This window comes from Saimiri boliviensis, chromosome X (assembly GCF_048565385.1).
Source record: "Saimiri boliviensis isolate mSaiBol1 chromosome X, mSaiBol1.pri, whole genome shotgun sequence".
In the NCBI taxonomy this organism is placed as follows: domain Eukaryota; kingdom Metazoa; phylum Chordata; class Mammalia; order Primates; family Cebidae; genus Saimiri; species Saimiri boliviensis.
The window spans coordinates 104,899,684-104,917,013 of record NC_133470.1 but is presented as its reverse complement, the minus strand read 5'-3'; the positions used below and the strand labels follow the sequence as shown (position 1 = coordinate 104,917,013).

Sequence of the window (17,330 nt, the reverse complement as noted above, 5' to 3'; positions counted from 1 at the left end):
GCTAACTAGTTGGAACTTAAGCTTTTTTCCACGGAAAGAGTTTCTTTTTTATTATTATACTTTAAGTTCTGGGGTCCATGTGCAGGTCATGTAGGATTGTTACATAGGTATACACATGTCATAATGGTTTGCTGCAGCCATCCCCCCATCACCTATATTAGGTATTTCTCCTAATGTTATCCCTCCCCAATCCTCCCACCTCCTGCTTTCCTTTCCCTACCCCCCACTCCCCAACAAGCCCCAGTGTGTGATGATCCCCTCCCTGTGTCCATGTGTTCTCATTGTTCAACACCTACTCATGAGTTAGAACGTGCTGTGTTTGGTTTTCTGTTCTATTGACAACATCCTCCAGCAAAGTTCAAGTGCTCTGTGCTATGCCTCAAATGGCCACTAGGGAATGCTCAAATCCATAAGGTCGAACTGTTAAGAATGAAATTGGGTTCCCCCATCAGAGACTGCCTGGGAGCCCCAATCCTCTGACTGCTGCCTCAGCAGGCGGCTAGTGGAGAAGGATGCCTTCCAGCACTGTTTCCTCTATCTGCTCTACCCTATGCGCTCATCCCAGTGCCAAAGTACAATACTGGACGTGATGGTTACTCTCCTTGGCATTCAAGACCCTTCAAAATGGTGCATTTTCCCTCACGTCTTCTAAACAGACCCTACGTTTGGGCTATACTGAGTCATTTTTCATCCTCTGTAAGTGCCACTTCTTGTCCAACCACCATTTTTTTCATGCTGTTTCCTTTACTGACCAGTGCTTATCTCCAATTCCTATGTGTCCCTTCAAGGCCCGGCACAAAAGCCACCTTCTCCAACAGCCTTCCATGATTACCGTTTCTCTTATTGCCCCCTGCCTTTCTGAGAGCCTCAGGCTCTGATTGCTTGTCCCTGTCAGGAGTCGCTTGGTAAACACTTATTCAGACACTGTCCCAATCTAAGCACTGCATTCTGGGGGTCCTAGTGAAGACAGACATCTGCCATTTCTGGACTATCAGGAAGGCAAGATACAGAGGTCAAAAATGAACTTAAGATAAAAAAATGAAGTTATGATCCCGCAGGACTAGTAAAGAACAGCCTATTCTTTGGAGGCCTCTCTAGAAGGGAGAAAAAGTCCAGCTGGCTTTAGAAGAGATACTATTTCCAGCTGCCTACACCCTGCCCATGAGGCTGCAGGAGCAGCCTGGCCTGCCAGGCATCACCCCCTCCTTGGAAGGCCCCTGCTATTCCCCAGACCACCTTCTACCTACCTTCGTTATTCAGCCTAGTCCAGCTACTTGTTGGCTGTTAGGATATAGGGAACTCTAATAGATGCCTGGGGCTTTTTTCCCTTTTAGCCTCTCTCCACCTGCTGTACTCTGTGCTTTGTTCCCTGAAACCATGATAAAGAGCAACACGGAAATCATAACGAACGTGACAATGTGCCACAGAGAGCATGTATCTGAGAAGTATCCTGGGGCAAGCATTGGGAGTGGGGACCTGTCTGGCAAAGCCCATGCCCAGATTAGCCAAAACCAGCGCCTGGACAGCAATCCCTGAAGTGGTAGGAGGGAAGATTGGACTGGGATAGAAGAAAATCAGCATTTACTTTAAATCCACAGAAGCAAAGGTATTCTTGTCACTTTTTAAAGACAAGGAAACTCAGACTCAGGCCATGTTGTTTTGCTCCATCTTATCCAGGCTTCTTCTCTTCTTTATTCCTAACACAGTGATGGGCATATTTGGGGAGCTCAGCTCCTTTGCTTGGTTCTCTAAACGGCTGATAGGTCCCAAAGCAGACAGACGTTTGCTACTTACATTGTAAGATGTGAGATACCATCAACGCTGTACAGTTGTCACTGCATGGAAGCCTTCCTAGAGCCAAATCCTTCTTTATTTGAAGAGTAAAAAGATACCTGCAAAGAAATCGGGAAGAATCTTTTGAGAAAGAAACAAGAATAAGAAAGAAATAGTTCCCTTCTCCCAGATCCAAGATGATTCAAGAAAGGAATAGTGCCCCTAGTCAGTCAGATGCCTTTTTTTGGGTTGGTGAGTAATGCATAGGCTTTGCTTCAGCCCCAAACCAGCCCTGGACCACAGCTTGGCTGATCGAACACTTTGGCAGGCTTCACAGTCATTAGGAATCACCCTGGCCAAATCCTCCCACCAACTTGAGGGAATTGGCCAATCATCCTCTCGTGGTTTCTGCCACGTAGAAAGCCACATTCCCAGCTAGAGAGAACAGGAGATCCAGCAAGAATAAATGCTGCACTCAGGAGGCCAGTAGTGTGCTGTTTACAAAATGCCATCAAGTACTCACTACCATAACAGCTTTTGAGGTTGATGGAGCAAGAAATGGTCACCCTAGTTCACAATTCTGGAAAGAGAGGGGCTAGGTGATTCTGACAAGGCTATATCACCCAAAGATAGTGAATCTGCGGCTAGAACTTAGGTCTGCCACTGAATTCAGGCTGCCTCCTATCCAAAAAGACTGTGTTTCATAAATTAAGAACCTGGGGCCACGCTTCTGCCTGCTATTGCCTTTGCCTGGACCGTCTTCTCTGTATTACCAATGCCCAGCACATCATTTTACACAGTCAGTATAATTAATGTTTACTGAAAAGAACTAAACCAAACTGCCCCTTTGCCCACCAAAAGCCCATCAGGGACTTATAAAATGCAGCTTGGTATCTATGGCTCTGCTAAGCATGTAACATTTATTTCACACTTGTCAAAAAGTCCTTCTCAAAGGAGAATCACATTTTGGAAAGTAACATGTGTAATAAAGACTACCACTAATTACCTTCTTACACGGTCCAAAGTTGGTTCCAATATTTTATTTATTTATTTATTTATTTATTTATTTATTTTTGAGATAGAGTCTCACTCTGCTACCCAGGCTAGAGTACAGTGGTGCGATCTCAGCTCACTTCAATCTCTGCCTCTGGGGTTCAAGTGATCCTCCTGCCTCAGGCTCCCGAGTAGCTGGGACTATAGGATGCACCACCATGCCCAGCTAATTTTTGTATTTTTATTAGAGACACGGTTTCACCATGTTGGCTAGGCTGGTCTCGAACTCCTGACCTCAGGTGATGCCTCCACCTTGACCTCCCAAAGTGCTGGGATTACAAGCATGAGCCACTGTGTCTGGCCCTAATATTTTGTTTTATAAAACACAGAGTATCTACAGTGGATATTTCCCTATAAAAGTGTGATTTTTCTAAATAAAGTTCTACGTGGACTTCCTTTTTAACCAATTAAACCTCGAAGGCAATATGATGAGTCAAAATTAATTTCAAGTGATAGGTGAAAATCTAGATTGAAGAAGCAGGTAAATTAGTAGGTGATTATTCAGCTTACAAAAGTGTTCATCATTATAATCCTTCAAATTATGAGCTCCCCTGATGCATTAGAAATTATTCAATTAAAAAAATTACATTTGCACACCATCTCTCAGAAACCTACATATTAGCCTAGACAAGGCATCCTTGTAAACTCAACTATAGTTAAGTATTATTTAAATGGACCAATGGAAAAAAAATAAAGGAAGCCTAACTTTGCCATTGCCTGTTTTCAAATATCGTTGTAAATGCAAATAATCAGGTTTCGTTGCTAAAGCAAAGGTGAACTTCATTTTGCTCCTAGCATGAAAGAAAGGAAACTTCTTGTCATTTGACATGGTCCTTGCCATTAAGAAGGCAGCTGCCTGCTACAAACACCAAATCCTTGCTCCGAACAGCTGATGAAACATTTATCATCACACTGATTTTCTCATTCGTTTTTTTTGGGTGGGACGGGAAGTTTATCTCCATAAATTTGAAACGCAACTGAAATGGGTTAGCAAATGCAAATGCATATAGATACCAAGATATCAAGTTATTTGGGAAAGTGACCTGCAGCTCACAAATGTGGAAAGAGAATTAGGAGAGAGAAAGAGGGAGAGAGAGGCTTGTAAAAAGTGACTTTTGCAAAGGGCCCTTAGAAAAGTCTTCCTTTATAAAAGGGGCAAAGATTGAACTGGCCATGAACTCTTTTGGGGGGAAGACGCCACGGAGAATAACTGCCAGCTTTCTGTGATCTTGGACAAGTCATTTTAGCTCCTATTACCTATTTCTTCATCTGTAAACTAAGAGGGCTCAGTTAGATTCTCTCTCAGATCTCTTTCATGTATAAGAATCTAAATCTAAGCCAGGTGTGGTGGCTCACACCTGTAATCCCAGCACTTTGGGAGGCCAAGGGGATTGTTTGAGTTGAGGAGCTCAAGACCAGTCTGGGCAACATGACAAAGCTTTATCTCTACAACAAAACAAAACAAAACAAAACCCTAAAAATTAGCCAGTCATGGTGGCGAGTGCCTGTAGTCCTGGCAGGAAGCAGGGCGCAGGGACTGAGGTGGGAGGATTGCTCGAACCAGGGAGGTTCCCACTGCACTGCAGCCTATCCAACTTAAGCCAGAGTGAGACCCTGTCTCAAAAAAAAAAAAAAAAAAAAAAAAAAAAAAAGTGTGAGTCTAGAAAGTAGAGTAAGGTTTTGCGGAGTGTTTTGTTGACAATATATTTTTGCAGAAGTAGGTTTACATTGTGATTCTGAAGGACAATTTTTCATAAGTATTTATCATCATTATGGAATATTTTGTCTTCTGTGAGATACATTCACAACCTTCACATTTTCAGTTTCCATGGAAATTGGCTGGCATCATACCTGTGCTGTTAAGCTTCCCTCTCTGACTGCAACTCCGATGCCATGAAGGAGAGCACAGTCATTGTTGTAGTAGTTAATGGCATAACCCCCAAGTGGTTGCCCAGGCTTGAACTTCTAGAACACCCCTGTTTCTTCCTGTAGTCTCCACCCTTTGGAAGATTAACACCTGGGGGACCAGCCAGGCCCATGCACTGTCCAGATTCTCACCATCTCCCAGAGAGTGACTTAAATCCAAGCTTTGTGAGATGGGCCAGAAGCACGTGTCCCCAATAATTGGAGAATAATGATTCTTAAGTAACATCATGCAGCAGACACACAGGTAATCACTATACCTTGTAAGTTCTTCCCGCAGATGTCCAGGGTCCACTGGGAAAAATTTCACCATAAATTTGAAAACAATCTCCTTAGGATCTTAAAACACAATATCTCCATAAGTTTTATTTAAATGTCCATCACAACAATTATAGGTCTAAACACACACACACACACACACACACACACACACACACACACACCCTCTCCTCTTCCCTCCCCTCCCCATCACTCCCTTCTACAGATTTCTAAGCGTCCATGTATCACATGTATAAAGTGTCACAATTTCTGGATTGTGTCTCTATGTGTATAGCGATGGGGAAAGTTCTCCCACCTCTCTTTCTACCCTCTCTCCCTTTGAGTTTATTTGTATAAATGTGCCCCTTTGGGGCCTACTGTGTCCTCTCCTAAGAAGTATCGCATTCAGAAAAATACAGCACCTGCTAGTTGGGATTCTGCATTCCTGAGAGAAGGCCTCAACTTCAGCTGAGGCAGGTGAACATCACTGGGCCTAAGTATCTCATAAAGAGAATTCAAAGCTCGGCGGACTGATGCCTCCATCTATCTTTTACATTACGAAGACACGTGTACTGATCTTCACATCTGCTTGCATTTGAAAATTAACTTTTACACAAAACACAAATGCACACATGCAGCATTAACACCGTTGATTCAGTAAATATTTGTTGGGTACCCATTATGTGCAAAGCAGTGTACTAGGCAGGTATTGGGAGTAAAAAGACAAGCAAGAGCTCACAATCTAGTAGAAGAGACAGACATCTAGACAATTAGCACACCCTAGAATGCTTTAAGCACTGAGTACTGGGGAAGCATAGGAGGGAGAAAAGAGTTTAGAGGAGGTCAAGGATGTCCTCCTAGAGGACTTGAGACCTGAGTAGACCTGCCAGATTTAGTGAATAAGAACTGCAGGACTCCCAGTTCAATTTGAATTTTAGATAAACAACAATTGAATGGGATGTGCTTATATAAGAAAATTATTATTTGTTTATCTAAAATTACATTTTAATAGGGCATTCTGTGTTTGATCTGCTAAGCCTCCATCTGCGATTAGTTTTGTCGAAGTCAGCAGAGGTAGGAATACAAAGTGGCTAGTGGCAGGGGCAAGGCTATGACGGTAGCCAGAGTTCAGTGCTTTGTGTACGATCCTAAAGAGTTGGAAGTTTATTGTTCCAAGGGTAGTAGGGAGCCATGGAAGCATTGTAAGAAGGAGAGTGATGTGATCAGGTTGATGTTTTCAATAGATCTATTTGGGAGTAGTGTAGATGATGCATGGGGAGAATCGGTTTAAAAGCTGTTGGAACAATATAACAGATGATCCTTATGCAGTGAGAAGACAACTGTGGGAAGCGCTAACATGTAAAGAGCAGGCAGAGAAAGACGAACCAGTAAAAGAGACACTAAAACAGTGCAAAGTGCTGATAGAAATCCGCCTGCCTCAGAAACATCTGTGGAATTTTGTAAACATGCAGGTTGTTGGCAAGCCAGGAATAAGGACCAGGAATTGGCATTTGACAAGAAACTCAAGTGATCCTAATGCACACTGAAATCTGAGAACCATCACACTAGATTGTAAAATATAGGGAGAAAATATTTCATACATAGTAGGCATTCAAATATGAACTGAAGCGAATGAATAATGCTTGTGACAGGATATAACTAAAGAATCTTCAGGCAGACGGTGAATGGCATTGCAGATTGACATCAAGGATGCTTGAAGATTTGCAGTGCCAGAAAATGAGATATATTCCTCAAGCCAATCCACAGAGTACTGTAATTACCAGAGTTCTTCAGATTTACTCAAAGATCCAGCAGCATGATTTCTTTCATCTCAGGCAAAATTAAAACAATTTTCTAAATTGCTGAATTTACTGGATGTATGAAGGATTGAAATAATATCCAAAAGCCCTTTTATCCCTTTATATTAAAATGAGAAATTGTGCGAGGTTGCTGAAACCTTTTTCAAACTCTAACTGTGAACGCTATTCCTTAAGTTATTTTCCATACTTACTTTTTACCTGCTTTGTTATGGGCTTCAAAAGTTCCAACCAAACCTGTAATAACATTAACGAAAAAATTGGCAGAGCATGGCACTGAGCAGAGCTTTTTTTTTTTCTCTCTTTTTGGTAAAAGATAAAGATCAACATGAAATAAACAAGTATCAGGACTATTTAGACTTCTAAAGGTAGAAATAAACAGCAGTGTCAAGGAGATAGCATACTACGTTTAATCTGCACCCTTATATTTTCCCAATGACAGTGAATATTGTTGATCTATAAACTTCCTTGTTGACATTTGAATCATGCTCCACTGCCTTAGTAGGATGACAGAGGTGTCACATACATGGCTCATTAGTTGCTACAAAGACTAATGAAGGCATTTGGCTCTACATTTGAACCCTCCGGTCCCCTGATGTCAGTCTAAGAGACATAATGAGCCTTTCTGGGAAGGTGCCAGATCATAGATATGCCAAGGCAGGACACAACAGAAGAATATCCTGAATGTTAGGACCTGAGAGAGGAGAAAGGAGATTCCTCTGAATATTCATTGGTGAGGTTAAAAGTCTTAGTACTGCAGGTTGAGGTCCAGTCTCTGGAAAGGCGAAATTGATAAAACATGCATAGCTGCTCACAGAGTGACAAAACAGGAACGTGGGGTAAAAGAGTTTGTGTTTGGCAAACTGAGGTGACTTTGTTGTTGTTGTTTTGAGACAGAGTCTCACTCTGTTGCCCAGGCTGGGGTGCAGTGGGAAGATGTTGGCTCACAGCAACCTCTGCCTCCTGGGTTCAAGCGATTCTCCTGCCTCAGCCTCCCAAGTAGCTGGGATTACAGGCATGCACCACCACACCCGGCTAATTTTTGTATTTTTAGTAGAGATGGGGTTTCACCGTGTTGGCCAGGCTGGTCTTGAACTCCTGACCTCACGCGATCCACCTGTCTTGGCTTCCCAAAGTGTTGGGATTACAAGCGTGAGCCACCGCACCTGGCCAAGGTGACTGTTAATAAACAAAGAGGGTGGAGAAAACTAGTTATTAAATCTAATCATGTTGCAAGGGTTTTTAATTTTTCAGTCAGGGATCTGAACCCTACATACCTAGCTGCAAACTGCATTTAGAAACAATGCTAGACACAAAGAACCCTGTAATGAAACCAACTTACATCATTTCCAGAATGGCTGCAGAATTCTAATCCAAAATATTCCTTTTCAGCAAGATTCAGATGGCTGCAACTCAGGTTAAACAGTGCCTTCCCGGATGACTTTTGCTAAACAAAACAAAAAGATGATAGCACAGTTTGCGTTCCTAACCTGATACAGTTACTGCAGCACAGAATAAAGGGTAGAAGCCACAAGACTCTCTGCAAGCCCTGTTCCCTTTAAGCACTGTTTACAGGACTTGCATCGTTTTCAGAGACGTTGACTTTACAGGTAGATCCACGTATCTATCTGTAGACACATATGTTGTTTCAGCGACATCCTTTAAAACGCCTCATGACAAACCATCTTGGAAAAAGAGAGCCTTGTACTTAACTATGGCTAGATCTGCAAATCTACCCTTTCAATGGAATTCTTTAATGAGTTCATCCCATGGGCAATTTGAATGATTTTTTGCAAATTGACAGATAGTTTAGTCAAGAGGTAAACCCGACCCTATTACTCCCCTGCTTGAAATCCTTCAGTGGCTCCCCCTCAGGATAAAGCCTCTATTCCTTAGCACAGGAGACCCAGCCTCTCTCCCTCCTGTGGCCATGCCGGCCCCTCCAGCCTCCTGCCCACCTCCTACTGACACTGTCCTCTCTAATAACTGCAGCCTGCTCCTAGTTCCCCATACCTGTCCAGCCATTGTGTGCCCACATGCCTCTGCTCATTTCATCCTTCTTCACCTACTGCTCTTTCCACATTTCTTTGGTTTGGCTTACTCCTACTCAGCTCAGATGTCATCTCCCCAGGGAAGCTTTCTTTGATCTCTATCAGCCACAGGCTAGCCAAGGGCAAGCCCCCCTATGCCTCCAAACACTCTCGCTTACCTCAAGCATAGCATTTCTTGCCCTGGATGTCTATCTTCCCTGTTAGACTGAATTTCTCCATAGCAGGGACTTTGCTTTATTTTTCTTGTTACTCACCAGTTCTAATTCAGAGCCTGGCACATAGTACTGGGCTCCTGAATGTTTGTTGATCCAACATGAAATTGACCATATGATTATATGAGCCCCTTGAGTAGATTTCATTTTTCGACTTTCCCCACCAAATCTGCATACAGCATACTCTGTTCACATAAGGCCACACATTTTTTTTTTTTCTTCATAAAGCCCCCACACACTGTGAGCACAAAACAGTCCCTTTCTTATGCTTCTCTGAGAACAGGAGCTTTGAAGAGTTCGCTGTGAAAAATCTCTTTGAGCTGAGTGTGGCTGGGGCTGATTTTTAGCTTCCACCGTTGCTGAACCCAGGGGTTGCTGCTGAAGGGAGGACCGTGATGGGAAAATTGAGCCCTGGCTGATAGGCACAAAGACACGCTGCTGAAAACCCCTAGTTAAAGCCGAGTCACGCGGTGCCTACAGTACTGCAAAGGAAGCCAGGCGCTGGGAAACGTAGTTGGAAATCACCGACCCATAGAATTAACAGCGACCTTGAGAGGTCAGAGAGTCCATCCACCATCGCCCACCCCCTCTCCCTCAAGGCAGCACCACACTGAACAGATCCCACATCTGGGATTTAATAGCTTTCAGAAAGGCGGCCTACCTCACCCCCTCCCCCACCGACCAAAAATACGCCCCTCTCCCCATGGACTTCTCTCCACTTGGTTATACTGCCCAGAGCTCCGCTGACTCAAGATTCATTTGGGTTAACCTGGGTCCTATTTTTAAATGAAAATAGGCCGCAAAGGGTGAAACCTATTTCATCCCTTGCACCTGGAGACAGAGCTGCTCTACCGAGGGGAAGGGGGTTTGATTTGATGTGGGAGATTACAATGGAGCTATAGTCCAAGAAAAGGGGGTCAGTACCCCTGAGGGGGCACTAAGGGTATGGGGTGCCACGGAGGGCCTGTTTATAGAGGAGGGGGGTACATTTTTGCCAGTGTGGCAACCTTGCCTAGGGCAAGTGCTGACACAGACCATTGCAGACAGATGAAATCGCTCCTATTTTTAAAATCCTTCACAGACAAGGAGCTGCCACGGGATTTTTATTATGGAAAAAAAAAAAAGAATTTCTAAAGAGAGAGAGATGACAGCAATACTTTTTCCAACACCAAAGAAATATTTCAGTCACGAGGACCAAATTCCGTCATAGACTCCAGTTTTTTCTGCAAGCAATTTAAGACGCTCAAGATTTTCCTTTCTCCTCTTCGTATTTTATTCTTATTTTCCATCAGGGCACTTAATCCTCCCTATCAACGCTGCCATGTCCTATGTGTTTGTATATTTACATATTTCTACAATCACAAAGAGTATGTAGCCATTCTTTTAAGGTTTCTAATTAAGGCTTTCTTTTTGCTTCCTTCAGTAAGATCCCATACTATGTTTATAAGAATAATTCCCTGATTCTTCCATCCCTGTAAGTGTTGCCAACTGGCTTTAAAAGCCTTTAGCATTTATACATTTGGAGGTCAGACGCTCACGTGGCTAAGCTTTCCACCCCCATCTCCGCGAGAGGCATTTTCCTTCAGTACTCCATAGTGTACATTGAAATTGGCCAGCTTTGTGGAATGTGTTACATAATAGGTAAGGTCTTGGTTCTGTCTCAACATGCAGCCTTTAATTTTTACTATCATTATAATCCAATTTCTCAATTTTGATGTTATGATTCTCTTTCTCATAATATTGCCTTATGTTCAACTTTCCTGTTTTCTCTGGACTTCTGATTCTCTGTACAATTGCTTGCTCTTTTTTAAGCTGGTACTTTTCAACATCCTAATCAAGCTCCTTAGCAGATCTAAATTCTTTACCATCCGTCAATCCTTCCACTCAAGGAATTGAAACTCCAATCCTGAGTCCTGTCTCATCCTAATATCTGCCTTTAAATATCTATCTGTCTATCATTTCAAACAAATCTTTCATAACTCAGATTTATAATCTTTAATTTACTGGGTCATCAGCAATCCCATTACTGGGTATATATCCAAAGGATTATGAATCATTCTACTATAACGACACATGCACACGAATGTTCATTGCAGCACTGTTTACAATAGCAAAGACCTGGAACCAACCCAAATGCCCAACGATGATAGACTGGATAGGGAAAATGTGGTACATATACACCATGGAATATTACGCAGCCATCAAAAACGATGAGTTCACGTCCTTTGTAGGGACATGGATGAACCTGGAAATCATCATTCTCAGCAAACTGACACAAGAGCAGAAAATCAAACACCGCATATTCTCACGCATAGGCGGGTGTTGAACAATGAGAACACATGGACACAGGGAGGGGAGCACTACACACTGGGGTCCATTGGGGGGAAATGGGGGAGGGACGGGGGGTGGGGAGGTGGGAAAAGATAGCATGGGGAGAAATGACAGACACAGGCAAGGGGACGGAAGGCAGAAAACCACACTGCCATGTTTGTACCTATGCAACAATCTTGCATGTTCTTCACATGTACCCCAAACCTAAAATGCAATAATAATAATAATAATAATAATAATTGAATTCCTCACAAAAAAAAATTTACTGGGTCATAACAATTAGACACTGATTCCTGAGGGCTCCAAACTCATCTTCTCATGGAAACAATAATATTCAAAGTGGCTAGCTCTAAAACAAATCTATTAAATTTTCTGTGCACCTAGAGCCGTTATATACCAATTTGTTAAAATAAATCAGGATTGTAATCTTGCTCTATTCACTTATTAGCTGGACGAATTGGGCCAAATCATTTAGCTAACAGATTGATCTACTTCTTCTAGATACCTGAAGATAGAAACCATGTGTTTGAATTCTTGGAATTAAGTACAGTGCTTGGCAGAGTGGACATTCGATAAATGGATAAATGAACCCAAACATTTAACTTGATTCATGTATATTAGTACATAAGCTGTTTTAAAATTCCTATGTAACAAAAAAGAACCCGAATAGCCAAAGCATTCCAAAGTAAAAATACTATTTGTATAATAGTTCTCTTAAGAGGGAAACAAATTAGTCATTATGTGACCTTAGGCAAATTACTGAACCTTCCTGAGCCTCAGTTTTCTCATCTGTAAAATGAAGATAATAATGATATTATCTCATAGGGTTGTTGTGTGGATTAATTCACATCAAGGTCTTAGTACAGTGCCTGGCACATCATATGCATATGCACTTCAGCAATGCACATGTATAGATATATGCATGGTAAGAAATCTGGAAGAATATACACCAAATTGTTAACAGCAATATTCCCAGAGAGGGGATAGAATAAGGGGGACTTTAACTTTTTACTCTATACATGTCTGAATTTGTTTTTAATAAGCAAGGATGGTAGAAACTTTCTTAACCAACTTCCACTTAATAATGCTCATATAATGCTTTCCATTCCCTCTTTAAAATATTGGCAGATGCCCACATTGTGATGAAAGCTCATGGCCAGTAGGGTACTCAAATACAATTGTAGACTTTGACAGTGACCAGTTGAGTCCTGTGCTTACTAATAATTATGTTCTTGAAAATATTTTTGACAAGTTCTACTTGTTATTATAATTACACCATTTAATTAAATGGTATGTGTGTCCAAAATTATTATGAGCGCTAATAGCAAGAGTTGTTTCTATGAAACTTAAATTGATATTTTTGTAAAGACTCAATCGGGGGAGTCCCCAAATATGTGCTGTCAAATTAGTTTTGGATATGACAGGAATAAAAGATTGAGGGAGGAAAGACATCAAAATCTGGAAAGTTTCTGTACTCATTGCTTTGCAAGCATTTACATTCTTGTTCCACATTAAATAAACCAAGACTGGCAGTCATTGATGATAGATTTTGGATGTGGTTTATGGAAGAAAGACAAAAGGGAATACAATCAGAAGTTCATACTAGAGAAAAGGCCTTGGCCCTATATCAAAAGATTGGGATATGAATATAAATATATACATTTTAGGTTAAAATAAAAAGTTGAGATGTCTGTATGTATATGTATATGATTTGTTATGAGTTTTTGCTTTAGCAAATTTTGTCAATTAACTGATCAACAACCACTTTCAACATTTGAAAAAAGATATTCTCAGTATCATTAAAATGACCATACTGCCCAAAGCAATTTACAGATTCAATGCAACTCCCATTAAACTACCAATGACATTCTTCACAGAACTAGAAAAAAAAATGTTTTAAAATTCATATGGAACAAAACAGAGCCTGAATAGCCATGGCAATCCAAAGCAAAAAGAACAAACTGGAGGCATCACGTTACCTGACTTCAAACTATACTATAGGGTTACGGTAACCAAAACAGCAGGGTACTGGTACAAAAGCAGGTACATAATCCAATGGAACAGAGTCCAGAAATAAGGCTGCACATCTACAACCATCTAATCTTCAAAAAAGCTGATAAAAACAAACAATGGGGAAAATACTCCACATTCAATAAATGGTCCCTGGATAACTGGCTAGCCATTAGCAGAAGATGGAAGCTGGACCCCTTCCTTACATAAAATACAAGAATTAACTGAAGATGGATTGAAGACCTAAATGCAAAACCCAGAACTATAAAAACTCTGGAAGTCAATCTAGATAATATCATCCTGGACATAGGAACGGGCAAAGATTTCATGACAGAGATACCAAAAACAATCAGGACAAATGAGATATAATTTAACTTAGGAGCTTCTGCATAACAAAAGAAACTATCAACAGAGTAAACAGGCAACCTACAGAATGGGAGATAATATTTGCAAGCTATGCATCTGACAAAAATCTAGTATCCAGAATCTATAAGGAACTTACACAAATTTACAAGAGAAAAACAACTTCATTAAAAAGTGGGCAAAGAATATGAACAGACACTTTTCATAAGAAGACATACATGCAGCCAACAAGAATATTAAAAAGCTCACTTATCATTAGAGAAATGCAAATCAAAATCACAATAAGATACCATCTCACACCAGTCAGAATGGCTACTATTTTAAAGTAAAAAATAATAGATGCTGATGAGGTTGCAGAGAAAAGGGAACACTTAAACACTGTTGGTGGGAGTGTAAATTAGTTCAGCCATTGTGGAAAGCAGTATGGCAATTCCTCAAAGAGCTAAAAGCAGAGACCATTGGACCCAGCAATCCTATTACTGGGTATCTAATCAGAGGAATATAAATTATTCTACCATAAAGACACATGCACGCAAATGTTCATTGCAGCACTATTCACAATAGCAAAGACATGGAATCAACCTAAATGCTCATCAACAACAGACTGGATAAAGAAAATGTGGTATATATACATCATGAAATACTGTGCAGCCATAAAAAAGAATAGAATCATGTGTTTTGCAGGAACACAGACGGAGCTGGAGGCCATTATTCTTAGCAAGCTTACACAGGAACAAAAAACCAAATAATGCATGTTCTCACTTATAAGTGGGAGCTAAATGATGAGAAATTATGAACACAAAGAAGAAAACAACAGACACTGGGTTCTCCTTGAGGGTGGAAGGTAGGAGGAGGGAGAGGAGCAGAAAAGATAACTATTAGGTACTGGGCTTAATACCTGTGTGATGAAATAATCTGTACAACAAACCCCTGTGATACAAATTTACCTATGTAAAAAACCTTCACATGTACTCCCAAACCTAAAATTAAAAGATCCTTTAAAAGAGAGATTTTAATGTGTCTTACATATTAAATTGTGTGCTTTGTAAAATTACAGACTATACAATTAAGGTTTCAGGAAAAGAACGATTGGAAGGAAATAGAGCATATCATTAATAGTAGCATAATGGGTTATTTTTACTTTTTTCTTATACCTGTTATATTTTTCAGAGAAATACAATAGATATTCTAAAAGTTAGAAGCATAGTGTCATACAAAATGTCTTATAGATGCTTCCCCTGTTTCTAATGCTGACTCTGGCATTCAAAATATTTCTTATGCCCCCTTCAGGAAATTATTCTCAAAGTCACAGATAATAATCACTCATTCTCCTGACTGTTATGCCTCATTTTTTCTCCCCAAATATGACTGTCTTAGCCAGTTCAGGCTACCATAACAAAATACCATAGAATGGGTGGCTCAAACAATAGGAATTTATTTTCTGACATTTCTAGAATCTGGAGTCCTGGGATGAGGGTGCCAGTATGAATGGGCTGTGGTAAGGGCTCTGTTCTTGGTTTGTAAATGGCTGCCTTCTTGCTACATTTTTACATGGTGGGGAGAGAGAAAGAGAGAAAGAGGGGGAGAGAGAGAGAGAGAATCCTCTTCTTATAAAGCTACCAATCTTACTAGATAAGGACGCATGCTTATGATCTTATTTAACCTTAATTACATCCTCAAAGTCCTATCTAAATAAAGTCAGACTGAGGCTTTGAGCTTCAACATATAAATTTTGGGAAGATACAAGTCAGTCTATAGCAATGACCCAGCTTGATGGTCCACTTTAGTTACTATATTTGCTCTTTATGACTTTTGGCTCTTCCCAAACACTAAATTCACTCTCAAATAATGAAGATTTGTGAGGCATTTTGGAAAGAATGTGCCCAGTTACAGAGGACCAAAGAGGAGTTCCAAGAATGTGCTGAGCCCTTGCAATAAATATGAGGTGACAGCGCAGCATGGTGGCTAAGAATGTTCGCTTTGGAGCCAGACACACCTGGGTCTAGTGCCGACTCCTCTACTCACCAGAAGGGTGATCGTGGGCAAGCTACTTAATCTATCTTAGCCTCAGTTTCCTCAGTTGTAAAATAGGATTGTCAGAAGTCAGAAAGTAAAGGTCGCATATTGTATGACTCAATTTCTATGAAATATCCAGAATAGGCAAATCCCTAGAGACTGAAAATAAATTAGTGGTTTCCAGCAGCTGGGTAGGAGTAACAATGAGCATAGCGTTTCTTCTGGAGGTGATGAAAATATTCTGGGATTAGATGGCTGTGACAGTTGCGCAACATAATGAATATACAAAAAAACCCTCTGAATTATATACTTTAAAACAATGAATTGATTAATTTACTGTTATGTGAATTGTATGTCTATTTCAAAAGGAATCATAGTCAGCTTCTAGTGGGAATATTCATGTAAAGTACTTTACACAGTGTCTGACACATAGGAAAGACTCAATAAGTGTTGACTAATAACTGGGGACACCATAATAAGGATACTATCACAATAGGTATAAACCAGGCCTGTCTTGGACAAATCCTGGTGTGTGTTCACCTAGTGATATAGTTTGTCTCTGTGTCCCCACCCAAATCTCACACTGAATTATAATAATCCCCATGTGTCAAGGGCGGGACCAAGTGAAGGCAATTGGATCATAGGTGAGGTTTCCCCCATACTGTTCTCGTGGTAGTAAGTGAGTCTCACAAGATCTGATGGTTTTATGTGTCTGACATTTCCCCTGCTTGCATTCATTCTTTCTCCTGCACCCCTGTGAAGAGGTGTCTTCTGCCATGATTGTAAGTTTCCTGAAGCCTTTCCAGCCATGCAGAACTGTGAATCAATTAAAACTCTTTTTATAAAAAAAATAATAAATCACCTGGTCTCGGGTATTTCTTCATAGCAATGTAAGAACGGACTAATACACATAACTATTAGCATCTGCACCATCTGCGGGGTCTATTTTGACAGGGGAAACATTTATTTGAATATTCAAAATCTGAAATATTTACAATCACATACGTAACTCCTGGTTTTCTCTCAGAGAAACCAATATCAGCTGATCATCTCTCCCGGTAGCAAGTGAATGAATTACCTTCCAGTCTTTTTAACCCTCTGATTCCACATTTTCACAGGTTAATCTCAGCCATAACAACCACACACAAAAGCAGAGACAGAAAACCGTTTTGTCAGTCTTAACCTTCTCCTTAATCAACCTTTAAAAGCCACTGCCTCATCTCTCCTTTAGCATGCTTTCTACTCTACTGTTTGTCTTTTTCAAACTCTTTTTGTTTTCCTGTTTGTAATTTTTATCTGCCCAAACTCTGGGCTTAATTTTTGTGTGCCTGCCCTTGCCTTTTTGTGTATGCCATTAACCTTTTGTGATCCTTTCCACTGTCCCTTCAATTCAACACAGATTATTGAGCACCTGCTCTGTGCCACATACTTTCCTAGGCTCCAGGGACACTGAGATGAATAAGACACAGGCGTTATCATCAAGGAACACATAGGCTGGCAGATAAGACAGGCACATCCATGGT

General features: G+C 40.8%; 1 protein-coding gene across 2 annotated transcripts in view; it reads right to left on the bottom strand.

Moving 5' to 3' along the window:
- The window catches only part of FRMD7 (FERM domain containing 7), a 51,719-nt gene that overhangs the window by 15,402 nt on the left and 18,987 nt on the right, over window positions 1–17,330 (bottom strand). Inside the window, exons 2-5 of one of the 2 annotated variants that reach the window (XM_003931134.4) lie at window positions 8,167–8,271; window positions 7,019–7,061; window positions 5,010–5,088; window positions 1,795–1,892 (exon numbers count right to left, since the gene is read on the bottom strand). In XM_003931134.4, the coding sequence (XP_003931183.2) occupies window positions 1,795–1,892; window positions 5,010–5,088; window positions 7,019–7,061; window positions 8,167–8,271 (325 nt within the window). The remainder of the gene's footprint in view (window positions 1–1,794; window positions 1,893–5,009; window positions 5,089–7,018; window positions 7,062–8,166; window positions 8,272–17,330) is intronic. The other variant, XM_010341743.3, reaches the window with a different exon arrangement.